At 45.2% G+C, this 27,779-nt stretch overlaps 1 protein-coding gene and 1 long non-coding RNA gene across 2 annotated transcripts; one reads left to right on the top strand and one right to left on the bottom strand.

The window, feature by feature from the left end:
• Positions 1-2: 2 nt before the first annotated feature.
• Positions 3-27,224, top strand: ak6 (adenylate kinase 6). The gene is made up of 6 exons (XM_037259561.1): positions 3-151; positions 317-385; positions 18,739-18,831; positions 19,693-19,751; positions 22,642-22,787; positions 26,755-27,224. Exons 2-6 carry the CDS (start codon positions 343-345, stop codon positions 26,942-26,944), a joined length of 531 nt encoding a protein of 176 aa, XP_037115456.1. The 5' UTR covers positions 3-151; positions 317-342; the 3' UTR covers positions 26,945-27,224.
• On the bottom strand, positions 2,950-4,014 carry LOC119127576. The gene is made up of 3 exons (XR_005098861.1): positions 3,382-4,014; positions 3,189-3,284; positions 2,950-3,066 (listed from the first exon to the last, which is right to left on the bottom strand). It is a non-coding gene; the product is annotated as an uncharacterized LOC119127576 (long non-coding RNA).
• Positions 27,225-27,779: the final 555 nt, after the last annotated feature.

Here is a 27,779-nt window from a genome sequence, read left to right as displayed (position 1 = left end):
TTACGGCAAGCTTGTCGTAAATTGTGCGACAGTTAACGTAAACTGCGATGACATCAATTTATGGCAACGTTTTTATGTGCAAAGGCAATTTCACCCGAGACTTCTGACAAAGTAAATTACTGCAGAGCTATCCCTGGTGTTATCTTTCCAGGTCAGTATGTCAAGTAATGCCAAACGCAAATATTTAGCACAATATTGCAAACACCATAGCATGTGATTTATGTATTTATTTATTTCCAATTGGTCAAAGCAAATATTTAGGATATTTCAAACACCGTAGCATGTGATTTATTTATTTATTTACTTTCAATTTCAGGTTGCTGTTAACAGGGCACGCGTTGGATGCTATGTATAAAAATGAGACAACCAAACATCTTGATAACAGGTTCGTTAAAGCCTCGACCATGTTACTGTTGTGTCTTTGTACATCACATTTACGACAAACGTAATACAGCAACAACAGCGACGCATTTATCAGGGATGAGAATTATACACGGATCCGCGGATTTACGTGGTTTTTTTTTCCGTCAAAAGTATCATTTTCGTGAATCGTGTAAATCCGTTGAGAAAATGTTGTTTATATTTGGGGGGTGGGGGCAACGTTAGCCTCGGCGACTCGCGAGCATTCGCCCGCCCGCCGCGACGGCATCTTACGGAAATCGACTTGCCTCTGTAAACCTAACTAACTGGCAGCACTAACGCGACAACATCCGCCTTATTTTCGGCAGCATTTTGGCGCTACTTTCGTCACATCATTTCTCCTTAGTTACGCAGAGAACTAAGTGTTTTTACACCGCCACAATGTGAATTTGCGATTGGGTTTTCTTCACTTGTAGACGAGTCATTTACAAACCGGATCCGGTTGAAGTTGGGAAATTGTGTAAAATGTAAATAAAAACAAAATACACTGATTTGAAAATCCTTTTCAACACCTGCGTGAAGCTGGCCCTCCACCCCATGCAAAATGTAATGAAAATAGTCTGTTTCGTTTGTGCTGGTTTGTGCCGTAACAGTTTTCGTTTGTGGAGCAACGGTTTTCTAGTTATAAAAGATTATTTTATAGGTCATCCAGAGTTTACCTAGCCCCCCATCTGCTCAAAATGAACCCAAAATGGTACCGTTCGTTTGTGCCCGTTTGTGCTGCAAAAACCTTCGTTTGTGCTGCTACGGTTTCGTAGATATTACACATTTAATTTATTGCGATGACGTCACCCAGCCCCCCATTTTACTCCAAATGGACCCAAAATGGTACCATTCCTTTGTGCTTCGTTTGTGCTGGTTTGTGTCGTAAAATTTTTTGTTTGTGCTGCAACGGTTTCATAGGTATTACACATTTGATTTATAGTGATGACGTCACTCAGCCCCCCATTTACTTCCAAATGAACCCAAAATGGTATCGTTCGTTTGTGCTGGTTTGTGCTGCAAATTTTTTTGTTTGTGCTGCTATGGTTTTTTAGTTATGAAACATTATTTTATAGGTAATCCAGAGTTCACCCAGCCCCTTATCTGCTCCAAATGAACCCAAAATGGTACCGTTGGTTTGTGCTTCGTTTGTGCTGGTTTGTGCCGCAAAAAGTTTTGTTTGTGCTGCTACGGTTTCGTAGATATCATACATTTAATTTATAGCGATGACGTCACCCAGCCCCCCATTTTACTCCAAATGGACCCAAAATGGTACCGTTTGTTTGTGCTTGGTTTGTGCTGCAAAAAATTTTGTTCGTGCTGCTACGGTTTCGTAGATATTACACATTTAATTTATAGCGATGACGTCACCCAGCCCCCCATTTTACTCCAAATGGACCCAAAATGGTACCGCTCGTTTGTGCTTCGTTTGTGCTGGTTTGTGCTGCAAAAAATTTCGTTTGTGCTGCTATGGTTTCGTAGATATTACATATTTAATTTATAGCGATGACGTCACCCAGCCCCCCATTTTACTCCAAATGGACCCAAAATGGTACCGTTCGTTTGTGCTTTGTTCGTGCTGGTTTGTGCTGCAAAAACGTTCGTTTGTGCTGCTACGGTTTCGCAGATATTACACATTATATTTATAGCGATGACGTCACCCAGCCCCCCATTTTACTCCAATTGGACCCAAAATGGTACTGTTCGTTTGTGCTTTGTTTGTGCTGGTTTGTGCTGCAAACATTTTCGTTTGTTCTGCTACGGTTTCGTAGATATTACACATTTAATAACATCACGTAGCCCCGCCCATCCGTTCACTTCCAAATGGAGCCAAAATGGTACCGATTTGCGGTTTGAACCCACAACCTTCCAGTCTCAGGGCGGACACTCTACCACTAGGGCACTGAGCTGGTGAAAGCACCAGCATCACTGCAAGTTCCGCAGCTGTTGAAGCAGAGTTCAAAAACATAAAAAAAAGGCCTTTTCAAGCATGAAAGCCTACCCATTCGTGTGGACCGGTGTGTTGCTCCTCATCTTTCCTTCATTGAGAGAAAGATGCGGATTTGCTCTGCAAAACAAAGTGAAAAGGATGTGTGTGATGCCACGACTGTCAAAGAGCCTGACAATGTCTGCACTACTTCTCAAACTGAAGTAGTAAACAAAAGGGAAAAAAAATCTCATCCTGGGGGGGAGCCAGATGCATCTACTGACAATCTTCCAATGGATGACAATGCAGTTGAAAACTGGAGAGGTTTAGCGGTTCCACCGAAAAAAAGAAAGATAACTTCATATATCTCTCCTTGTCCTGAATGGCTGCATATTGATACACACGTGGGCTGGAAAAAAGTCAAGGTACCATTGTTGAAAAACGGGAACCATCAACAGCCTGTTAAACTTCGCACATCAAAACTGTCTGTGCTCAACACTTGTGCATTTGATGCTGTCTTTCAGTGCTTATGCTGTTCTTTCTGTGAAAGTTTTTTATTTGCAAAGACTGTTCTGAACTATGAATGTGGGAACCAATTCCTTCACCTGGTGAAAACCATCACAACACAGGGTGTGAACCCACAGGTATACTCACTGCTAGAACTGCTGGGGAAATATTCAAACCTGTCCTCCTGACCTCTGGTGCTCTCCAAATTGATGCACAATGCTACATCTCCACTGTAATTGAGAGCGCAATGAGGAATATTCCAAATGTTTATTTGATAAAACAATGCTCCTCACAGTACTGCAGTATTAAGGCAAGTTTTACTTGTTTGTGCAAACATTGCTGTCCTGCAAACCTGTGGCATGGCTTATCTTCAGACTGCTGCTGAAGAGGGACTCAGCCTTCCTGACTCTCTGCCTCAGGCCAATTGAAAATCCTTCCCAGTGTCCATCTGCATTCAAAACACAGGACAACAGTTCAAGGCTCTGTGTTCAGGGAATGTTACTCACAGCTACAATCTGGGAGAGTTTGTGTGGATTGACACTGACCTTGGTAGCAGTTGCAAGGAAGTTGCCTTGCTTGAATTTCCCTCCAGTCTGGAGCTAAAAGAGAAGACTTTTACTTTGAGAGCAGTCATTGCCTTTGAACCAGGACTGACCCAGGATTATCTTGGGCATTATGTAGCATACTGCAGGAGAACTACATATGCCTGGGAGTTGTATAATCACCTGGGAAGTGGAGTGAAAGCAGCATCGGTAAATACTAAGATCTTCCCACATGCTGTGTTCTACACAGTGCAGTGATGCATTGTTTGGATTGTTGAAAAACAGTGTTGATAATGTTCCCTTTGACAAATAAAGTTATTTTTTCACGTTTTCAAGTTTGTTTTTCTGGCTGTCATCAACTTCACATACATGTATTAATTGTTGCATTAATTTATGTTTTGGAACAGACATGGACTCACCAGGTATTTAGGTTGCGGTGAGCCTATTTCACGTCTGATGTAATTTAAAAAAAAAAACATAGGCTTATTTATAACAAGGAAATTAATCAATGAGCACGATAAAAATATAATTACAGATATATCCTCGTACTAAAAGCCATTTCCCGCAGTGAAAGTTTTCTGTAAGCTAAAAAGAAAAAGGCTAAGAACATTTACCTTGTATTCATCCTGCGTCAGGGGCATTCCAGGAGCTTGAAGTTCGCGACGAAATACGGTGACGTCATCGCTATAAATTAAATGTGTAATATCTGCAAAACCGTAGCAGCACAAACGAAAGTTTTTGCAGCACAAACGAAGCACAAACACCATTTTGGGTCCATTTGGAAGTGAATGGGGGGGGGGGCTACGTGACGTCATCGCTATAAATTAAATGTGTGATATCTATGAAACCGTAGCAGCACAAATGAAAATCTTTGCAGCACAAACCAGTACAAACGAACGGTACCATTTTGGGTCCATTTGGAGTAAAATGGGGGGCTGGGAGATGTCATCGCTATAAATTAAATATGTAATATCTACGAAACTGTAGCAGCACAAACGAAAGTTTTTTGCGGCACAAACCAAGCACAAACGAACGGTACCATTTTGGGTCCATTTGGAATAAAATGGGTGGCTGGGTGACGTCATCGCTATAAATTAAATGTGTAATATCTACGAAACCGTAGCAGCACAAACGAAGGTTTTTGCAGCACAAACCAGCACAAACGAAGCACAAACGAACGGTACCATTTTGGGTTCATTTGGAGCAGATGGCGGGCTGGGTGAACTCTGGATCACCTATAAAATAATCTTTTATAACTAGAAAACTGTTGCTGCACAAATGAAAATTTTTACGGCACAAACGAAGCACAAACGAAACAGACTATTTTCATTAAATTTTGCGTGGGGTCAGGGGCCAGCTTCACGCAGGTTTTTCACCTACCTATATTCAATTGAATACACTACAAAGTCAACATATTTAATGCTCAAACTCATGAACTTTATTTTACTTTTCAAATAATAATTAACTTAGAATTTCATGGCTGCAACACGTGCAGTAGAAGTTGGGAAAGGTGGCAAAAATATATAATATATACGTATGTGTATATATATATGTATATATATATATATATATACAGGACTGTCTCAGAAAATTAGAATATTTTAATAAAGTTCTTTATTTTCTGTAATGCAATTAAAAAACAAAAAACACAAATGTCATACATTCTGGATTCATTACAAATCAACTGAAATATTGCAAGCCTTTAAATATTTTAATATTGCTGATTATGGCATACAGCTTAAGAAAACTCAAATATCCTACTCAAAATATTAGAATATCATGAAAAATTATACTAGTAGGGTATTCAACTACTATATACACAGAACTGTCTCAGAAAATTAGAATATATATATTAATATACTGCTCAAAAAAATTAAAGGAACAGTTTTTTATCAGGGTATGGCATGAATTCAATTGGACTTTTCTGATAAGGTTTTGGTCAGGTACGTGGCAGAAGGGGTTGTTAATCACTTTCAGCTGCATTGGTGTTGATGGAATTAACAACAGGTGCACTAGAGGGGCAACAACGAGATGGTCCCCAAAAGAGGACTGGTTTTGCAGGTGGAGGCCATTTCAAGTTCCTCCCTCTTGATCTTTTTTAACTGTTTTTCCACAAGTGTTGGCTTTAGCTAGAGTCATCATCACGACTGGGAGCATGAGGCGATTTCTTAACCCTCCTGAAGTTGCGCAGATTGTCCAACTCCTCCAGGATGGCACATCCATGCGTGCTGTTGTAAGAAGATTTGATGTGTCTCCCAGAACAATCTCCAGAGCATGGAGGAGATTCCAGGAGACAGGCAGTTACTCTAGAAGAGCTGGACAGGGCCGTAGACGGTCCTCATTCCATCAGCAGGACCGATATCTGCTACTTTGTGCAAGGAGGAACAGGTTGAGCACTGCCCAAGCCCTACAGAATGACCTCCAGCAGGCTACTGGTGTGAATGTCTCTGCCCAAACAGTCAGAAACAGACTTCACGAGGGTGGCCTCAAGGCACGACGTCCTGTAATGTGCCCTGTGCTCATTGCTCAGCACCGTGGAGCTCGATTGGCATTTGCCATAGAACAGCAGAATTGGCAAGTCCGCCACTGGCGCCCTGTGCTTTTCACAGACGAGAGCAGGTTTACCCTGAGCACCTGTGATAGACGTGAAAGCGTCTGGAGAAGCTGTGTGAGAGTGGATGCGCCAAACTTCATCTGGTCAGATGCCACTTCCATCAGTTTTTCCTGGTGAGTGACAGGAAGCTTTCTTCTCTTTGCTTCAGACAAGAGAAATGGGTTTCTCACCCAATTCAGCTGTGCAGATTTCTCCTCCATGTCAGCAAAGTAGCAATGAAAGCCCTTTATCAAGTTAGCCAAACGTCCCACTATTACTAACTTCACTGGAGCTGTCTCCACATCTTCATTGGAGAGAAAAGCTTCCACCTGAGGAAAGCAGGTGAAATTCTCCTGACCACATGCCCTTTTCCAGAGCTCTGCTTTCTTCAGGAAACCACCCACCTTGTCATACAGGTTCAGGATGCTGGTGTCATACCCCTACAGAGACACATTCAGTTCGTTCAGTTTGCTGAATATATCTGCCAGATAGCAAAGCTTTGCAAGCCAGTCCGTGCTCTCGAACAAGGTGGCATGGGGAGATCCGTGCTCTGTCAGAAAGGTGTGCACTTCAGCTCGTAACTCCAACAGCCTGTTGAGTATCTTCCCTCGAGAGAGCCAGCGCACTTCTGTATGGAGGAGGAGTTGCGTGTGTTCAGCTCCCATGTTTTCATAAAGGCGGCAGAACAAACGTGCATTAAGTGGCCTTGACTTGATGAAGTTGATCACTTTGATGTTGTCGTTCAAAACATCTTGCAACACGGGGCTCATTTTCTTGGACGCTAACGCTTCCCTGTGAACCACACAGTGAGTCCACTTAATGTCGGGATTTCCCATTTTAATCCGCGCAATGAGCCCTTTCGCACTGCCCGTCATTGATACAGCCGCATCTGTACACACGCTGCTGCAGGATTTACAGCTGATACCATTTTCAGAGAAAAATGCGTTAACGACATTAAAAATGTCCTCTCCGGTTGTTCTCCCCTCCAGACTTTTGCAGAAAAGTATGTGTTTCCAAATGTCGTCAGTCTCAATATATCTCATAAAAGCAACAATCTGTGCATTCCCACTGACATCTGTGGATTCATCCAGCTGGAGTGAAAAAGATTCTCCAAGTTTTCCCACAACTTGTTCGACAATGTCTGCACCCATTTTGTCTATTCTGCGGCAAACGGTGTCATTAGACAAAGGCACAGTTTTTAATGTATCCACAGATTTTTGTCTAGCATAGTTTCGGCCAATACAACAGCGGCGGGGAGCAGCAGCTCTTCAGCTATGGTGAACGTTTTTTGGCTTTAGCTACAAGCAAAGATACCGCATAAGAAGCCTTCAGGGCTTTCGCTAATGTAGTGGAGGCTTTTCGCATTGTGTCTTGGGATGACGAAGTCAGAAAGTTTCCTCCTGAAGAACTCCGGTGGCTTACCAACATGGTATCCGTGTTTTGTGGTGAGATGCCGCTGGAGATGTGCCGCTTCATGCTAGCGTTGGCTAATTTCTCCCCGCAAAAAAAGCACAGCGCTTTGGGTGGGTTACAACTTGTGGACGTAAATCCCATCAAACAATAGTCTTCCATGTACTGTCGGTACTTCTTCGGCTCTGATTTTGCCTTCATTTTTACTTGTTTCTTCGTGTTTTCAACAGCAGCATCGCTGCTACGCTTTAGCCACATCTCCTTGTTACAGTGCGTCATCAAGGCAACCGCAGGTGACTGCTATTGGTTTGTGGAGAGTCCGTTTTTTAAGGATTAAAATTGAATACTGAATATAAAACATACATTTGTATTTCATCAAACTTGTTATAACAAATTCTCAAGACAATCAGGCTTGCTGTTGGTTTTTTTTGGTGTTTTTTTTAATAACGGTATTTCTTTTTTTTTAAATCTCACGTACCCTCTGGAGTACCTCCACGTACCCCCAGGGGTACGCGTACCCCCATTTGAGAACCAATGCATTAAGGGACATTTTCAAATGTTTGATTTTGTTTTGCTGTTATAAATCTTTTTTTTTACTTGGTCTGAGGAAATATTCTAATATTTTGTGATAGGATTTCTGAGTTTTCTTAAGCAGTAAGCCATAATCAGCAATATTAAAATAGTACCGTAATTTTCGGACTATAAGTCGCGGTTTTTTTCATAGTTTGGGTGGGGGGGCGACTTATAATAAGGAGCGACTTATATGTGTTTTTTTTTTTTTTTTAATTTTCCAAAAAAAAAAAAGTGAAACCGCGATAAACGAACTGCGATGTAGCAAGGGATTACTGTAATTTGAATTTCAAGTGACGTCAGCAACGCAGCGTTGTTTACATAAAGGACAAAGATTGATCACGGGATGACGAAGATGACGAAGGGCCCCACGTACTACCGGCATCATTAGCGGCTTTGTTTCTAAGTGACACGGTGGACGAAGAGTTTGAAGGATTTAAGGATTTGGAGTGACACAGAAGGTTTGAAAAACTATTATGGCTTTTACCCACGCCCGGTCCTACTCTCCGGAGCTCTCTTTCACCTCCGTGGATTGAAGTCGGGGGCCGGCGCTCGGCCGGTGGCTGTCCAGGGACGGTGGATGGGGCTCGGACATGGCTTTTACGCACGCCCGGTCCTACTCTACCGAGCTCTCTTTCACTTCCGTGGATGGAAGTCGAGGGCCGGCGCTCGGCCGGGTGGCTGTCCGGGGACGGTGGATGGGGCTCGGTCATGGCTTTTACGCACGCCCGGTCCTATTCTATGGAGCTCTCTTCCACTTCCGTGGCTGGAAGTCCACGCCGCCACACGCCTGGAAGTTTGTTTTGTTAAATAAAGAGCCGTTTACCAAACCTACGTCTTTCCTTGAACTTTGTTAACACTACAATATAGTTATATAGTAGATCTGTGGAATAACGACGAGGCTGACGTCAGGGCGCACGCGCGGCGTTGTTGACGAAGGATGAGGAATTTGATCGATGGATTTAATGATTTAGAGTGCACAGATGGCTTGATAATACTATTGCTTATATAATAGTTATTTGATATCTAATTTATATATCGTTATATGGGCCTGTGCAATATTTTGAAGTGCAAGCGCCGTCAGCTGCGCGCACCCATTGTTGACAAAGGACGATCGATGGATTTAATGATTTGGAGTGACACAGATGGTTTGATAACATTATTGCTTATATAATAGTTATTTGATATATAATTTATATATCGTTATGTGGGCCTGTGGAATATTTTGACGTGCAAGCGCCGTCAGCGGCGCGCATGCATTGTTGACAAAGGACGATTGATGGATTTAATGAATTGGAGTGACACAGATGGTTTTATTAACGTGTTATTTATGTAATAGTTTTTTGAATAACTCTGAATTTTACGTCAGGGCCGTTCTCAGCTCTTCGTTTGTGTTTATGTCACGTTAGCATACCTATCGTTTAGCCCAGTGGTTCCCAAAGTGGGCAGTACCGCCCCCCTGGGGGCGGTGGAAAGATCTGGGGGGGCGGTGAGGAAGAAAGGGGCGGTAGGGGGGCGGTAGGGGGGCGGCAGTCGATTTGTACACAACACGCCGCTCTGGCCCAGTCAGATCCGACAGCATAGACTACAAAAGCAAAAGCTCAGGTTTGTAATTTCAAGCTTGTAATGTTCAGAATTTTATTTTATAATAAAAACCGCATTCTGGTGGTCAACATCATCTTGAGTTCAAGTCAACATGAAATTGGGGACTCGCCAGAACGCGCCGTGTTGTGTTGAGCTGGTTAGGGCAGTGGTCCCCAACCACCGGGCCGCGGACCGGTACCGGTCCGTGGGTCACTTGGTACCGGGCCGCCAAGCCGCACAGAATTTTTTTTTTATCGACGATCAATTAATTCAGGTCAAGACACTCGTCCCGGTCACGTGACATGTTTCCCCAGTCGAGCCCGCAAAGCTAATATGTGCAGTCACCTTGCTTCTTTCCAAGCAAAGAAACCGACTGAAAATTACTGACCGCGGGGATCTACGACTTCTTCTTAGCGAGTTCCAGCCTGATGTTGAGAAGCTTATGTCCCTGCACCAAGCACATCCATCCCATATTACGTGTGAGACAATGAAGGTTACTGGTGGAATGTTTATTTACGATTCTATGTTGCTGAAACAGTTAAAACTGCTAAAAAATAAATTGGTTTACTAAATACTAAATTGGGTTTTATTTGTGAAATACACATTTGTGTTTAACCTTTCTCTTTTCAAATTGCAGCAAACCAAATATCAAGAAAGAGGTGTTTGTTTCCATATGTGCCTTGGGGGGGGGGGGGCGCTAGGAATTCACTGGGGAGCCAAAGGGGGCGCCAGCCTGCAAAAGTTTGGGAACCACTGGTTTAGCCTGTTGTTGCTCGTTCATGACTGTTCTCGATGTTGGATTTTGTCGAATAAATTGCCCCCCAAAATGCGACTTATACTCCGGAGCGACTTATATATGTTTTTTTTTTCAAATTTTTGGGCATTTTATGGCTGATGCGACTTGTACTCCGGAGCGACTTATAGTCCCAAAATTACGGTAAAAGGCTTGCAATATTTCAGTTGATTTGTAATGAGTCCAGAATGTATGACATTTTTGTTTTTTTACCGTAATTTTTGGACTATAAGTCGCACCAGAGTATAAGTCGCACCAGCCATAAATTGCCCAAAAAAGTGAAAAAAAACATATATAAGTCGCTCCGGAGTATAAGTCGCATTTGGGGGGGCAATTTATTCGACAAAATCCAACACCAAGAACAGTCATGAACGAGCAACAACAGGCTAAACGATAGGTATGCTAACGTGACATAAACACAAACTAAGAGCTGAGAACGGCTCTGACGTAAAATTCAGAGTTATTCAAAAAACTATTACATAAATAACACGTTAATAAAACCATCTGTGTCATTCCAATTCATTAAATCCATCAATCGTCCTTTGTCAACAATGCGTGCGCGCCACTGACGCTCTTGCACTTCAAAATATTCCACAGGCCCATATAACGATATATAAATTATATATCAAATAACTATTATATAAGCAATAATGTTATCAAACCATCTGTGCACTCTAAATCATTAAATCCATCGATCAAATTCCTCGTCCTTTGTCAACAACGGCGCGCGTGCGTGCGCCCTGACGTCAGCCTCGTCGTTATTCCACAGATCTACTATATAACTATATTGTAGCGTTAACAAAGTTCAAGGAAAGACGTGGGTTTGGTAAACGGCTCTTTATTTAACAAAACAAACTTCCAGGCGTGTGGCGGCGTGGACTTCCAGCCACGGAAGAGGAAGAGAGCTCCATATAATAGGACCGGGCGTGCGTAACAGCCATGACCGAGCCCCATCCACCGTCCTCGGACAGCCACCCGGCTGAGCGCCGGCCCTCCACGGAGGTGAAAGACAGCTCGGTAGAGGAGGACCGGGCGTGCGTAAAAGCATTGTCCGAGCCCCATCCACCGTCCCTGGACGAGTCGATCTTTGTCCTTTATGTAAACAACCGCCGCGCTGCTGACGTGCGACCGCGATGTCGCGTCGCGCTGCTGACGTCAGCAGCGCGATGTCGCGCGTCACTCGACGGAGCTCTCTTTCACTTTCGTGGATTGAAGTCGGGCGCCGGCGCTCGGCCGGGTGGCTGTCCAGGGACGGTGGATGGGGCTCGGACAATGCTTTTACGCACGCCCGGTCCGACTCTACCGAGCTGTCTTTCACCTCCGTGGATGGAAGTCGAGGGCCGGCGCTCAGCCGGGTGGCTGTCCGAGGACGGTGGAATTGTATGGAGCTCTCTTCCTCTTCCGTGGCTGGAAGTCCACGCCGCCACACGCCTGTAAGTTTGTTTTGTTAAATAAAGAGCCGTTTACCAAACCCACGTCTTTCCTTGAACTTTGTTAACGCTACAATATAGTTATATAGTAGATCTGTGGAATAACGACGAGGCAGCGCGACGCAGCGCGGCGGTTGTTTACATAAAGGACAAAGATTGACTCGACGAGCTGCTGCTGACGCGACGTCGCGCTGCTGTCGTCACTTGAAATTCAAATTACAGTAATCCCTTGCTACATTGCGGTTCGTTTATCGCGGTTTCATTTATTTATTTATTTTTTTTTTTGAAATCTTTTGAAAAAAAAAAAACACATAAGTCGCTCCTGAGTATAAGTCGCCCCCCACCCAAACTATGAAACAAACCGCGACTTATAGTCCGAAAATTACGGTAATTGCATTTCAGAAAATAAAGAACTTTATCACAATATTCGAATTTTCTGAGACAGTCCTCACATTTGCCATTCTCATCCCTGTATTTTGAGTGTTCTTTGATAACAAGATATGTGGTTGGAGATATACGTTGCAAAAAATTAACAGTTTTCATTAAAAGGAAAAACTCCAGAATTGATTGTGCCATTTTGATGTATTATATTCACCTTGATAGCCCACCAAGCAGGAATATTTTTTTAACTTGAAATTGAGTGATGAAATTAATGGTTTTGGGGTTGCTATACTGCCAAAATCCAGGAGTTTCCAGGGGACAAAGCTTCCCTTCGGGGCGTTGCCCCTGGCCCCCTGCAGCCCCCAATGGGGGCATGCGGCGCCCCAATGGGGGCATGCGGCTCCCAGACCCCGGCTACTTTTCAGTGGTTTTTCACATTTGCCGTTCTCATCCCTGATTTATATGTTAGCGTCATTAGAAGTATGGCATTGTTATACCTGAAATGTACGTTATGTAGACAACTTTGATTTATCAGTCATTTGAAAAACCTACTATCGAGTGGCGGAGCCAGGAATTTTTCACTGGGGTGGCCATGGGACGGACACACAAACACTGCATATGTCAGATGGCTTGGTGAGGACGGAGTGGGGGTGTCAGGATAATCAAGTGTACAATCTCCACAATGTACAAAAGTGTGCTTATTTTACAAAATATGCATGGTGTACAAAAGTGTGCTTATTTTACAAAATGTGCATGGTGTACAATATATACGTATGAAACAGAGTACAGTAATCCCTCATTTATCGCAGATAATTGTTTCCAAGACCACCAGCTCGGTGACGCACTGGTTAGCACATCTGCCTCAAAGTTAGGAGGGTGCGGGTTTACTTTGCATGAGAGTTTGCATGTTCTCCCCGTGGCCGCGCGGGTTTTCTCCAGGCACTCCGCTTTCCTCCCACATCCCAAAAACATGCTTGGTAGGCCGATTGAGCACTCCAAATTGCCCCTAGGTGTGAGTGTGAGTGCGGTAGGTTATTCGTCTCTGTGTGCCCTGCGATTGGCTGGCAACCGGTTCAGGGTGTCCCCCGCCTACTGCCCGATGACTGCTGGGATGGGCTCCAGCACGCCCGTGACCCCTGTGGGGACAAGCGGTATGGAAGATGGATGGATGGATGGATGGATGGATGGATGGATGGATGGATGGATGGATGGATGGATGGATGGATGGATGGATGGATGGATGGATGGATGGATGAGAAAATATATTGTTACAATATCCGCACAAGACTTTTATGAACCTTTATTGTAGTTGTATACACTTTATTGTTTTTTTAAACGCTTTTTGTATTTTTAAACACTTTTGTAAAATGTTTAAATTTAAACTGACTTGTAGAAACTTTATTTATTTAAATAAATAAGAAAATAAATATGAGTAAATATATTGTTACAATATCCACACAAGACTATTATGAACCTTTTTTGAAGTGTAAACCTGTCTGGCTCCTCTCTGCTCTGACTGACGCAGCCCAGCGCGAGCGCACCCGCACAAAACTTTTATAATTTTACTTGTATACACTCTATAGTACTTTCAAATACATTATTGGTGCCCTGTCTTCCATCCTCCTAGCATCGGAGCCTCCTCTGCTCTCTTTTTATCTTTGCCATTTTCCTTTCATCAGTCAGTTTTCGGATCTTATCTGTTATCCATCTCTCTTTGTTGGTGCCCCTTCTTCTGCCTAAAACTGTTTCCGCGGTCTCAGTGATGGCACAGGATAACAGACTCCACTGCTCTTCAATGGATGAAGGATGTTGTGGTACCTCAAGTTTCTTCCTGAACTCCTCACAATAGCTTCTCGACAGGTTGATATTCTTCAGCTTGTCCACTGCATAAGTTCTCTTGGGCTGCACCTTTTGAACCTTTTTCAGCTTCAGCCTGATTTTACCCACTACAAGAAAGTGATCTGAGCCAACATCCTTTTCACATCGTCATACTGAGCCAATAAACCAACGAGGAAACCGTCCAAGACCATCTTCCGGGTTAGAGCAACGATGGCGTCTGGATTGTTGACTGCCGCTTCTACCCCGAACCGTGTCCGCTACTTGTTTGTCCGCTATCTGTTTTGTGTTTCCCGTTTTAAGTGTGCCCGTTTTTTCTTTTATTTTTCTCGCCTTTTCACCTGCCCACCGCGTATCTCTGCAGCTCTGCTCGCACCTCTCTGTTCCCGCTCCCTCGGACTACGAGCTACGCTAGCCAGCTAGCCAAACCACCGCCGGACCCTCCTATCTCCCGGCTCTGAGCCTGTAGCTGCTCGCTCTTGGCTCGGCAAACAGCTTTAACCCAACTTTCTGGCCACTTGGCCGGCGTCCTCGGGGGGAGCACCCGTTCGCTGCGAGCTCGCCGGTCGTGGCTCGGCTGTGTGCCGCCATGACACACTGGGGCTTGCCGTTTGCGCGGATACAGTCGGGATCGACCAACACCACCACCCACTCCACCAACATCACTACTCGGTCCACTGCTGCTTCCATGCATTTTACTGCCTACCAACTTCTAGCTAACCAGCTACTAGCCACTTCTAGCATTTTATCTGGATTATTCCCAGCTGCTGTCACGTCTCATCTCTTCCATGAACTATCACTTCTGCTACTCCGGGCTTCTATTCCACCAACTTCTCGCCAATTGTCTACACTGCTGCTGATCTTCATCACCTCAACAATAATCAACGTCTCCCTGCTGCTGCTGCCTCAGCTGCCAGCAACGCTGGGATCCTCCGCCGTCGCCGCTACATCCACCGTAGCTCTGGACTATCTTTTAACCGACATTTCCCTGATGGCTCACCCTTCCCTTCTTTCTAGACTGCCTCTCGCCCCCCTGTCACCCCCACCTCCCGTACTGCCAACCTCAACAACCTCCGCTCCCCCTCCCCCCCGCTCCTTCATCCATCTCCCTCGCGCTGCTGAACTGTCGGTCCCTCTCCAACAAATCACCAGTTATTTTTGAACTACTATTGGACAATAACTTGGATCTGCTCCTTCTCTGTAAAACATGGCAACAGCCCCTGGATTTTTTTTACTCTCAACCAAGCCACTCCGTCCAACTACAGCTACATCGCCAAACCCCGCCTCTCTGGGCGAGGAGGTGGTATTGCTGTCCTCCATAAGCAGTCCCTACCCATCACTGAATTGGACCTCAACCTCCCATCTACTTCATCCTTTGAATATCTCGCTTTTTCCCTCCCCAACTCTACTACTGCTGTTCTCATTGACCGCCCCTCAAAGTCACATCCGTCTTTTCTTTCTGAACTGTCTGAACCCCTCACCATCGTATCCTCAGTCTCCCATCGCCTCCTATTCATCGGTGACTTCAACATCCACATCGACCAGCCAACTGCTCCACTGACGTCCGACTTCATCTCCCTTCTGGACTGCTTCCATCTCACCCAGCACATCAATCTCCCCACCCACACCAAAGGCCACACCCTGGATATAGTATTCTCCTCCTTTCCACTCACATCCAACCCCCGTCCTCTCGCCTTTCCACTGTCAGATCATCTCTGCATCCTCTTCTCCACCCCTCTACCCTCGCCTCATAATTCCACAAAACGCACCATCTCCTACCTGACCCACAACTTTCTCAAACTCAACAGTGACAAAACAGAGGTCCTCCTCATTGGCACTAAATCCTCCCTTATGCCTCTCTCTCCCTGCCGCTGAATCCCTCATCCACGCCTTCATCTCATCCCGGCTTGACTACTGGCAACTCCCTTCTCACTGGAATCACTGCTCACTCACTCCATAGACTTCAACTAGTCCAAAACTCTGCTGCCCGCCTCCTTACCCACACCCGGTCCCGTGAACACATCACTCCTGTTCTCCACTCTCTTCACTGGCTCCCCATTAAGGAGCGTATCATCTTCAAGATACTCCTCCTCACCTTCAAAGCCCTTCACCACCTGGCTCCCACTTACCTATCCGACTTCCTTGTCCCCTACTGCCCCAACCGTCCCCTCCGGTCCTCCAATACTTCACGTCTGACAGTCCCAAAATCTAAACTCAAATCCTTCGGCCACAGAGCCTTCTCCTGCACATCACCCCAACTCTGGAACTCTCTCCCTCAGTCTGTCTGTGACTCACTCACACTCCCCATATTTAAGTCCCGTCTAAAAACGTACCTCTTCTCTCAAGCCTATGACCTTCCCTACCCATAACTGGTTTCCTCTTCTTAATTTTATCCCATTGTCTCTTCCCCGTCCCCCTCCCCTCCTGTATGTCTTTGCCTTGTTCCCTGTAAGCGTCTTTGGGTTTTTGAAAAAGCGCTATACAAATTTAATGAATTATTATTAACATCTGCACCCCTGTGTGAGCGAACGTCTGCCTTATGTTTATGCAGATGTAGTCCAGCTCGTTTCGGGTTCCGCCCCCAGGTGAAACCCATGTCATCTTATGGATCTGCTTGTGTTTGAAAAAGGTGTTGCCGATGCTGAGGCCGTTGGTGCTTGCTAGCATCAACAGCCTCTCACCGTTGTCATTGGTAGAACTTCCAGACCCGTGCGGTCCCACTGTGGTATTGAGGCCCCTTCTGTTGCTATCCACTTTTACATTTAAGTCTCCAATCAGCATCTTGATGTCGTAGATGGGGATCTCATCAAGCATGACTTCGAGCTGGCCGTAGAAAGCATCCTTGTCCTCCTCTGAGACAACTTTCAGTTGGGGCATAGACTTGCACAATGGTAACTTTGGCATGTCTAGTATAGAACCTCGCTGTCATGATGCGGTTGTTCACCTGTTTTCATCCAACTAGTGCTTGTGCTGCACAGCTGGAAAGGATGATCCCAACTCCATGGGTGGTCTTGTTTCCCAGAGTAGAGAATGGTCCATGCGACCACATGGGAGCACTGTGCGTATGTTCCAGGTGCCTACTGTGATGTTGGTTTTGGTGTTGAAGATCAAGGTCATCAGGGGTCGGGCTTCCTGCCGGATTTCACCTGGCCCCGTCATTGATACATCCAAGGATGTGCCCTCTCTCCTCCACCGCAGTATACCGGAGTGGCTCCTTCTTGTCGTTTCTGTAGCATGCTGGTTTTTTTACGGTATGAGGTTGTTAACCTCACGCCCAACCACCAACCTGGAGGACCGAGTGCTGACTTTTGTCTCGCCTCTATCCCAAAACCTGCCCAGCATGGTTAAACCTGACAGGGGTGTCACCCCCCCCCCCCCCCCCGTCAGTATAGCTTTCAGGGGTCACTGAGACACGCCAAGGTACCAGCACAAGGAGAAGTTTGATGGTTTGATAAACTTGTTTAAATTATAGTTATATGAATAACTGCTAACATGTTACGTCAGGCACGTTCTCAGTTTCTCGTTTGTGTTTATGTAACGTTAGCATACCGTATCGTTTAGCCTGTTGTGCCTATTCATGTCTCTTCTTGGTGGTGTATTTTGTCAAATAAAGTTCCCCCAAAAATGCGACTTGTACTCCGGTGCGAATTACAAATGTTGTTTTTCTTTATTAAGCATTTTATGGCTGGTGCGACTTGTACTCCAGAGCGACTTATAGTCTAGAACAGTGGTCCCCAACCACCGGGCCGCGGACCGGTACCAGTCCGTGGGTCACTTTGTACCGGGCCGCCAAGCCACACAGAAAAAAAAATAAAATTGTTTTAATCGACGATCAATTAATTCAGGTCAAGACGCTCGTCCCGGTCACGTGACATGTTTCCCCAGTCGAGCCCGCAAAGCTAGCAAAAATGAGTAAGTATTTATTTTGAAAAATATAAAAACATTGGCGATTCTCTCCCAATTACATCCGTCGGTTCAGGTCAAGACGCTCGTCTCGGTCACGTGACATGTCACCTCAGTTGAGCCCGCGAAGCAAGCAAAAATGAGCAAGAAACAGAGATGTTTGGAAAGCTTCTTCGGAAAGGGAAAAAAGCCCAATGAGGAGACGGAAGAAGAAGAGGCTACGACTTCTAAGAAAAGGAAAGCTGCATTTAAAAGACTATGACGCGCCAAGCCCACTCTGCATAATATGTGGCGACAGGCTAGCTAACGAGGCAATGAAGCCCTCAAAACTGCTTCGGCACATGGAGACCAAGCATCCTGCATTAAAAGACAAACCTTAACCACTTCGGGTGTCATTGTCTCCGATTACGCCTAGATGGGACCGGCTCGTTTCTGAGAAACAAGCTCAGTGCTCCCACTAATTCAATGTAATGGTGAGTTTTATTTTAATGTCGTTTATACTTGTTTTTATGCCAGTCGTATCATTTTATTTCATCGTATTCATATATTTGTTATAAATGTATTATTTATTTATATAAATGTATTATTAAGTTATATAAATCTATTATTTATTTATATAAAGGCCGGTCCGCGAAAATATTTCTGACACGTAACCGGTCCGTGGCGCAAAAAAGGTTGGGGATCACTGGTCTAGAAAACACGGTATATTGAGAGTTAGCCACATGGTTAGCGGTGATCACATAACGACCCTAGAATATTTATGTTAGTGTCATCAGCTAAGAGGGCACTGCGTGTTGTTTCTGTTTTAAATAAACAACTAAAAAAATGTTCAGTACTTATCGTCCCTTTTTGTCTTATAGGGACCCCTGGTGTTGGAAAAACAACTCTCGGCAAGGAGCTAGCTCAGCGGACTGGGCTCACCTATGTTAATATAGGTGTTCTGGCTCAGGAAGGTAAAAAATGACTTTGAGATCTCTGCCACTCCAGAGAGGATTTTTTTTTTTTTTTTTTTTGTACTTTAAGGCAGTATTCTTGATTTTTGCTTTTAGTACCAGGTTTGTTTTGCACATTCATAGAAATTGTATGTCTTCTATTGATAATAGAGTCTAACTTAGGTTTTCGACCACAATCCGTTCCAGAAGGCAGTTCGAGAAGTGAATCGTTCGAATTCCGAATCTATTTCTCCCATTACAAATAATGGAAAAAATTTAATCCGTTCCAAGACAAAAAAACGCCCTTTTTAAGCATTTTTTCATTTGCGCATTTTTGTCCGATCGCACAACTGCAGCACACCCCCGAACGCGCAACCGTAGCGCGCCGCCGACCGTGCAACTGCGCCACGCTGGTCGCATTATTGTGACAGAGCCGTCGCTGAAATTTAGAAATTATTTTTAAAGTCCTGATGTACTTTCCAAAATTTAAGTGGACCTCAGTGCACAGGGAGCTTAATTTGGTCCGATCGCGCAACCGCAGCGCGCCGGGCGCTCACTGTCGCATTGCTTTAAGAGCGTCTTTGTGTTTTAGGATGGCTTTACTGCTCCCACTTGCTTTTTTTGGAGGCATGACTAGGGGTTAATACAATCCTCAAAGTAACGGAAATACAATAACGAACGGAGTCAATCAGCATCCGGGCCACGCGGTCGGGTTTTCTCGGGTCCTTTCGGTACATCTCGCCAGGTTCGACCTCCGAATTTTCTTAAAAACCGAAGCAAAAAAATCTCGAATTTTTTGTTCAAATCCCGATTTGTTCGAGAACCGGGACGTTCGAAAACCGAGGTTTGACTGTATTATTGATTACATTATTTTTTCCTCAGGAGATCTTTATGATGGCTATGATCAAGAGTACCAGTGCCCTATTTTAGATGAAGACAGGGTGAGTCATGCTTGAATTCCCTTTAACTCAAGCCTTACTATTTCTCTTGATGAAATGAAACGAAATTGTACATATTACCCACCTGTTATGTGAAGCGTTGGTTCTTACAAATCAGTGATATGCAACATAAATGATCGAGGAGAAGATTATTTTTGTCTGATGTAAGACAAGAATATAATTTTAAACTATGGGCATGTCTTATTGCACCAATGTATTGATATATCTTACTGCTCAAATGCCTATGAACAATGCACTTGTCAAACAAAAATAATACTGTGATTTGTTATGAGTGCGCAAAGGGCTCTCTGTTCACATCAAGAAGTGGTTTGGAGTTCCGCACTGCCTAACCATCATAGGCCTCTATGGAGACAGTGTCCTCTAGTTGCCCCTTACCAGTCTTACAGAGGAGTTCAAGTGTGCAAAAACACGACTGCAGATGACCTTGAACAAATCCAAAGATCCAGTGGTTCGGGAAAAAGCACCAACCTTAGCTATGGGGCGCAAATGGACACCAGCAAGACAGCAGCTCTCAGGCATGCCAACATTATGGGGAACGATCAGTAAGGAAGGGGAGGCCTTGGTTTAACAACTAGCCATCCAGCCTGGAGAGGTGCCACTCCACCAGAACGAAGAAAGATGGTGAAGGAGGAAGTGCAGCATCAGGAAGAGGCCACAAGATGGGCCAAGGCATGCGTCCTGTGCGCCAAGCAAATGGACACCAGCCTCCCTGTGACGCATACTCACAGGGTGTAAAACTAGTCAAACTGTAATCCGTGTTAACTGTTTATTTATACTATTTTGTACTAAATGTTGCTTATTTGTAATACCGTTTTTTTCCATGTATAATGCGCCCCCATGTATAATACGCACCCTAAAAATGGCATGTCGATGCTGGAAAAAAGCCTGTACCCATGTATAATACGCACCCAAAGTTTGACTTTTTTTTTTTTTTTTTTAAAGTCCCAATGATCGTCACACACGCATCTGGGTGTGGTGAAATTTGTCCTCTGCATTTGACCCATCCCCGTGTGATTTTGATCCATCCCCTGGGGGAGAGGGGAGCAGTGAGCAGCAGCGGCGCCGCGCTCGGGAATCATTTGGTGATCTAACCCCCCAATTCCAACCCTTAATGCTGAGTGCCAAGCAGGGAGGCAATGGGTCCCATTTTTATAGTCTTTGGTATGACCCGGCCGGGTTACTTAAGTCCGTAAACGTAAAATTATTTCAGAAAAAAGATCATCTTTGGGAACAACCAGATGTTATTCTGCCGGTCAGTATCACTGCGCATGCAGTAGCAAACTCGATAGCGAAGAAATATGTGAGACTCTCAACGGGATCACCAATATTTGAGTGATGTTCCAGTTATTTATCACAATTATTTATTATTAGAATAATAATATATATAATATATATAATAATTATTTATTTATTATTCACAATTGTCATGGTGATCTTTCTGGTGATTTCTTAACTAGGCTGGATGTATTTTTTTTGTTGGCGTTGATTTCTCCGACTGCCCAGAAAGGCACCACCGCGATCAGTTAGGTTAAAATGAAAAGAGAGGAAAGTGACGTTGTAAAGAACCATCCGTGACAAGATTTTCTTCAAAAATTGTTGTACCATGATTTTCTTCAAAAAAAAAAAAAATGGAAAAAAACGGGAACAGTTTATTCTTATTTGCATATTTCCCTGATGGTGATTTGGTTTAAAAAATTCTATTCAGTGACGTTTGTCAGGGACCGTATACCTGGCGCCACAACCAAGACTTGAAGCCTCCACACTGGATGGAAAACAATCCAACATCAACGCCCTGCCACTGCCAACATCTAATGCCTCATGGGGAATTGCCATTGTTCGTGAAGGGCCAGGAAGCCAGGAAGAACTCTAAACCAACAGAGAGAAGCCAGCTGTGCCCAGCACCTGACTGGAAGATGCTGCCAGACGTTGGCCTAGTGGTAGAGTGTCCGCCCTGAGACTGGAAGGTTTACCTTTTTACCACCAGGCCTGACCTGGTGTTCTGGTCCCTTTCCCTAAAGAAGCTATACATAGTCAAACACACTGTACCCTGGTCTGACTCCATGGAGGAGGCATTCGAGGGGGCCGCGGAAGCTAGACATCGTGGCTGGAATGCATATGTATACCCAGTGGAGGTTGGGTGGAGAGGCTTCATGGGAACATCTACCACAAAACATATGTGGGACTTGGGAATTAGGGGCCCGAGCCTGCGCATAGCCCTGTGGCAGCTGAAAGGATTAGCCAGTGGCGCTGGCTGAGGAGGAACAACCCCAATTGTAGTGCAACAGGAGGTATGTGGTCAGCCAGTCTAGGCCTGACTCAGAGAACCGAACGCCCATGCCGTGCATAGTCCCTTGAGATGTCTGCCAACACGGAGACTCTCATTGCTAATTGGGCTTGCGACACAAGCTCGGGTTTCATCATCCCAAAGCTGGCTAGACCTCTGGAGAGTGTGTATGAGGGGCCAAAACACCCAGAGGAACACTACTGAGGATGCATCCCCGTAAATTTACTTCCCCTTCAAGTCTACCTTCCACCATTCACCGACAAGTCCACCAAATGTACGCACAAGAATAACAAAACCTCATTCTGTGTTTTCTGGAATCAAAGCAAAAAGCCAATGGAAAAGATACATTTTTTATCATTCAGCGTTAATCTTTTTATGCCGACTAAAATTAGGTAAAGTGAATTGCTGTTTTAGATCGTGTTAGAACGCCAGAAATATCTGCGTTTTGAGGCAAATGATTCACTAAATTTTGCTTGAACTCAAAGTTTAAATTTTTTAATTCAATTTGTAGATTTTAATTTGTTTTTATAGCAACAATAATACATCTACAATGTATTGGAAAAGTTATGGTTCTTTTGTTATCTGCAGGTGGTGGATGAACTTGATGAGAAGATGACGCATGGAGGTGTAATCGTAGACTATCATGGCTGTGACCTATTCCCCGAACGCTGGTTTCACGTTGTTTTTGTCCTCAGAACAGACAATACTCATCTGTACACACGGCTCGAATGCAGGTACCCGTAACTCATGCCTCTGTGAATGTTCATGATATTAACCATACATATATGCAGAAAGACATATTTTACAGATTTACTACTAAACTAAATGAATTAATGTTTCAACCTGAAAATGTAAAGAAATACATACTTGTATACTGATTGAAGGATATTAATATTAGTGCTGTCAAGCGATTGTTTGTATTGTTAACTCAAATTTTATTTATTGTAAAAAATCCCTTGGTTTTTTTTCTGATCCATTATTTTAGCAGATTTTGTTACCCTTAATAGGAAAAAGATTATTTTCTTATGCAGACACATTTTTTAATGAAATTGATTCATCCATCCATCTTCTTCCGCTTATCCGGGGTCGAGTCGCGGGGGCAGCAGCTTTAGGAGGGACTCCCAGACTTCCCTCTCCCCAGCCACTTCGTCCAGCTCATCCCGGGGGATTCCAAGGCGTTCCCAGGCCAGCTGAGAGACAAAGTCTCTCCAGCGCGTCCTGGGTCGTCCACGGGGTCTCCTGCCGGTGGGACATGCCCGGAAAACCTCCCCAGGGAGGCGTCCAGGAGGCATCCTGGTGAGATGCCCGAGCCACCTCGTCTGGTTCCTTTCAACGTGGAGGAGCAGCGGCTCTACTCCGAGTCTCTCCCGGATGACCGAGCTTCTCACCCTATCTCTAAGGGAGAGCCCGGACATCCTGCGGAGAAAACTCATTTCGGCCGCTTGTTTCCGGGATCTCGTTCTTTCGGTCACGACCCATAGCTCGTGACCATAGGTGAGGGTAAGAGCGTAGATCGACCGGTAAATTGAGAGCTTTGCCTTTTGGCTCAGCTCTCTCTTCACCACGACGGACCAGTACAGAGTCCGCATCACAGCCGACGCTGCACCGATCCGCCTGTCGATCTCACGCTCCATCCTGCCCTCACTCGTGAACAAGACCCCAAGATACTTGAACTCCTCCACTTGGGGCAGGATCTCATCCCCGATCCGGAGAGGGCATTCCACCCTTTTCCGACTGAGGACCATGGACTCAGATTTGGAGCTGATCCTCATCCCGACCGCTTCACACTCGGCTGCTAACCACTCAAGTGAGAGCTGGAGATCACGGCTTGAAGAAGCCAACAGCACCACGTTGTCTGCAAAAGCAGACGCAATGCTGAGGCCCCCAAACCGGACACCCTCAATACCTCGACTGCGCCTAGAAATTCTGTCCATAAAAGTTATGAACAGAATCAGTGACAAAGGGCAGCCTTGGCGGAGTCCAACCCTCACTGGGAACGAATCCGACTTACTGCCGGAAATGCGGACCAAACTTTGGCATCGATGATACAGGGACCGAACCGCCCTTATCAGTTGGCTCGGCACCCCGTACCCCCGAAGCACCCTCCACAGAACTTCCCGAGGGACACGGTCGAACGCTTTCTCCAAGTCCACAAAACACATGTGGACTGGTTGAGTGAACTCCCATGCACCCTCGAGGATCCTGACGAGGGTATAGAGCTGGTCCACTGTTCCACGGTCAGGACGAAAACCACACTGCTCCTCCTGAATCCGAGATTCGACCTCCCGACGGACCTTCCTCTCCAGCACCCCTGAATAGACCTTACCAGGGAGGCTGAGGAGTGTGATTCCTTTGTAGTTGGAACACACCCTCCGGTCCCTCTTCTTAAAGAGGGCAACCACCACCCCAGTCTGCCAATACAGAGGCACTGTCCCCGATGTCCACGCAATGCTGTAGAAGCGTGTCAGCCATGACAGCCCCACAACATCCAGAGCCTTTAAAAACTCCTGGCGGATCTAATCCAACCCTGGGGCCTTGCCCCCGAGGAGTTTTTTTTAACTACCTCAGTGACTTCGACCCCAGAGATTGGAGAGTCCACCTCAGAGTCTCCAGGCCCTGCTTCCACAATGGAAGGCGTGTCGGTGGAATTGAGGTCTTCGAAGTATTCTCCCCACCGACTCACGACATCCCGAGTCGAGGTCAGCAGCACGCCATCTCCACTGTAAACAGTGTTGACGGTGCACTACTTCCCCCTCCTGACACGCCGGATGGTGGACCGGAGTTTCCTCGAAGCCGTCCGGAAGTCGTTCTCCATGGCCTCGCCAAACTCCTCCCACGCCCAGTTTTTGCCTCTGCAACCGCCGAAGCTGCGTTCCGCTTGGCCATCCGGTACCCGTCGGCTGCCTCCGGAGTCCCACAGGCCAAAACGGCCCGATAGGACTCCTTCAGCTTGACGGCATCCCTTACCGCCGGTGTCCACCAGCGGGTTTGGGGATTGCCGCCACGACAGGCACCGACCACCTTACGGCCACAGCTCTATTCAGCTGCCTCAACAATGGCACGGAACATGGTCCACTCGGACTCAATGTCCCCCGCCTCCTCCGGGACGTGGGTGAAGCTCTGCCGGTGGGAGTTGAAGCTCTTCCTGATAGGGGATTCTACCAGACGTTCCCAGCAAACCCTCACAGTACGTTTGGGTCTGCCAGGTCGGATCGGCATCTTCCCCCACCATCGGAGCCAACCCACCACCAGGTGGTGATCAGTTGACAGCTCTGCCCCTCTCTTCGCCAGAGTGTCAAAAACATGCGGCTGCAAATCCGATGACACGACTACAAAGTCGATCATTGAACTGCGGCCTAGGGTGTCCTGGTGCCAAGTGCACACATGGACACCCTTATGTTTGAACATGGTGTTCATTATAGAAAATCCGTGTCGAGCACAAAAGTCCAATAATAGAATACCGCTCGGGTTCAGAATGGGGGGGCCGTTCCTCCCAATCACGCACTTCCAGGTCTCACTGTGATTGCCCACGTGAGCATTGAAGTCACCCAGTAGAACGATGGAGTCCCCAGAAGGAGCGCTCTCCAGCACTTCCTCCAGGGACTCCAAGAAGGGTGGGTACTCTGAGCTGCCGTTTGATGCATAGACAGAAACAACAGTCAGGACCCGTTCCCCCACCCGAAGGCGGAGGGAGGCTACCCTCTCGTTCACCGGGGTGAACCCCAATGAGCAGGCGCCCAGCCGGGGGGCAATAAGTATACCCACACCTGCTCGACCTCTCTCACCGTGGGCAACTCCAGAGTGGAAGAGAGTCCAGCCCCTCTCGAGAGGGCTTGTACCGGAACCCAAACTGTGTGGAAGCAAGTCCGACTATGTCTAGTCGGAACTTTTCTGCCTCGCACATCAGCTTTGTTCATAAGGTGTTTTTTGAGCCGTGCTTTGTCTGGCCCCTAACCTAGGACCCTTTTGCCATCGGTGACCCTACCAAATTGATTCAATTTATAAAAAGTCTCACAAACAGCCCTTCAACAGTCCATTCTAAGAATTTAAAATGTCGGTGATATAAAAAACATAACATGCACATGAAATGTAAACAAGGACTCAAAGACTTTTTCTATCCCCCTGTAATTTCTACATATTTCCAAAGTGTTCCAATTGTTAACATTCAACGTATCACTACTACTTAATTATTTCAAAATTTTAAAGTAAAACCCGATCTTTAAAATGTTGCCTATTATACCTGTAATTTCCTATCTTTTTTATGTCAAAATATTTCAACATAAACTGTTCATCAAATGCAGTTGTCCACCTTGCAAGAGTCAGCAGTCCAATTCAATATTATTTCTGAACTTCTCTTATTATTAGGCTTATCAAATCACATGCTAAAGTCATCTATTTGCATTTACTCCGCTCACAAATTTCAAAATGAACTGCACAGCAAGTCATCTTGTTTTGCAGACGTAATCCTGGTTGCGCCCATTTGGTTGCTCAGCATCCACGTTTGTATGTGAAATGAAGTTTGTTTGGTTGCTCAGCATCCACGTTTGTATGTGAAATGAAGTTTGTTTGGTTGCTCAGCATCCACATGTATTTGTATGTGAAATCAAGTTTGCGCCCATTTTCACACGCACAAATGTGTAGTAAATCAGGTGCTAAATTGGACGTCTCATTCTGTTAACATACACTTCATTCTGTCTTCAGAGGCTACACAGGAAAGAAGCTGCAGGACAACATGCAGTGTGAAATCTTTCAGACCATTTATGAGGAGGCAAGTGAGGCCTACAAAAAGGAGCTTATCCACCAGCTACCCAGCAACACTCCTGAAGACCTGGAAAGTAACTTGGAACAGATAGTACAGTGGACTAAGCAATGGATAAAAGACCACAATTAGAGCAGAGAAAAGTGCTGCCTGGATGACTGGAAATAAAATGTTTGAACACAACAAGTTGTACCCATTTTCAACCTTTTTTATTAACCCATTCAACCCCAATTTATTTCTCAAACATCACCCCCTCCATGACATTGTGCGGTCCCTGAGCAGCTCCTTTAGCAGCAGACTATTACACCCACGGTGTAGGAAGGAAAGATTACGCAGGTCCTTCATTCCCACTGCTGTCAGACTCTACAACATGCGTGGCGCCTGATAAAATTGTGTTTCGTCTCTACCGCTACTAGTGGCACTTGTCTTTGTCCTGTCTGTTATTTATCCATTTTTACATTTGGCACTTGTCTCTTGTATTCTTGCACTCTTGTACGCTGCTGTGACGAGTAACTTTCCCCGCTGTGGGATAAATAAAGTTCCATCATCATCAACATCAAAATCAAGTGTCATTGGTAGCCCTTAGACGTAATGAAAAATAATTATAAAAATATGGAAACATAGGTGACAAAGCATGTTTTATGATTGGTCACACTTGTGACAATTGTCAGATGTCACCAGTGAGTTTTGTTTTATTTGTAAATACAATGCAATTATTTGCATTTTTGGAGATGTCAAAGTTTTTAGTACAAAATTCGAGAAAACGTACATTTCACTAATGACGTTCATTCACACGTCACTTGAAAAAAGTGATACGATTGTGCTATACATTTTTGGACCCCTCTATCGGTCATTACAATAATAGAACATACACGCAACTTCTACTGCTCTTCTCTGCTCACGGGTTGCCACATAATGTGCGTCACATTTTTGTAAGCAGCAAACTGTCAATCCCTGCCAGTTTTGG

The sequence above is a fragment of the Syngnathus acus genome, chromosome 9 (assembly GCF_901709675.1).
Source record: "Syngnathus acus chromosome 9, fSynAcu1.2, whole genome shotgun sequence".
NCBI lineage: Eukaryota > Metazoa > Chordata > Actinopteri > Syngnathiformes > Syngnathidae > Syngnathus > Syngnathus acus.
Note: the sequence above shows the minus strand (reverse complement) of the source record. Positions and strands in the feature narration are given on the sequence as shown.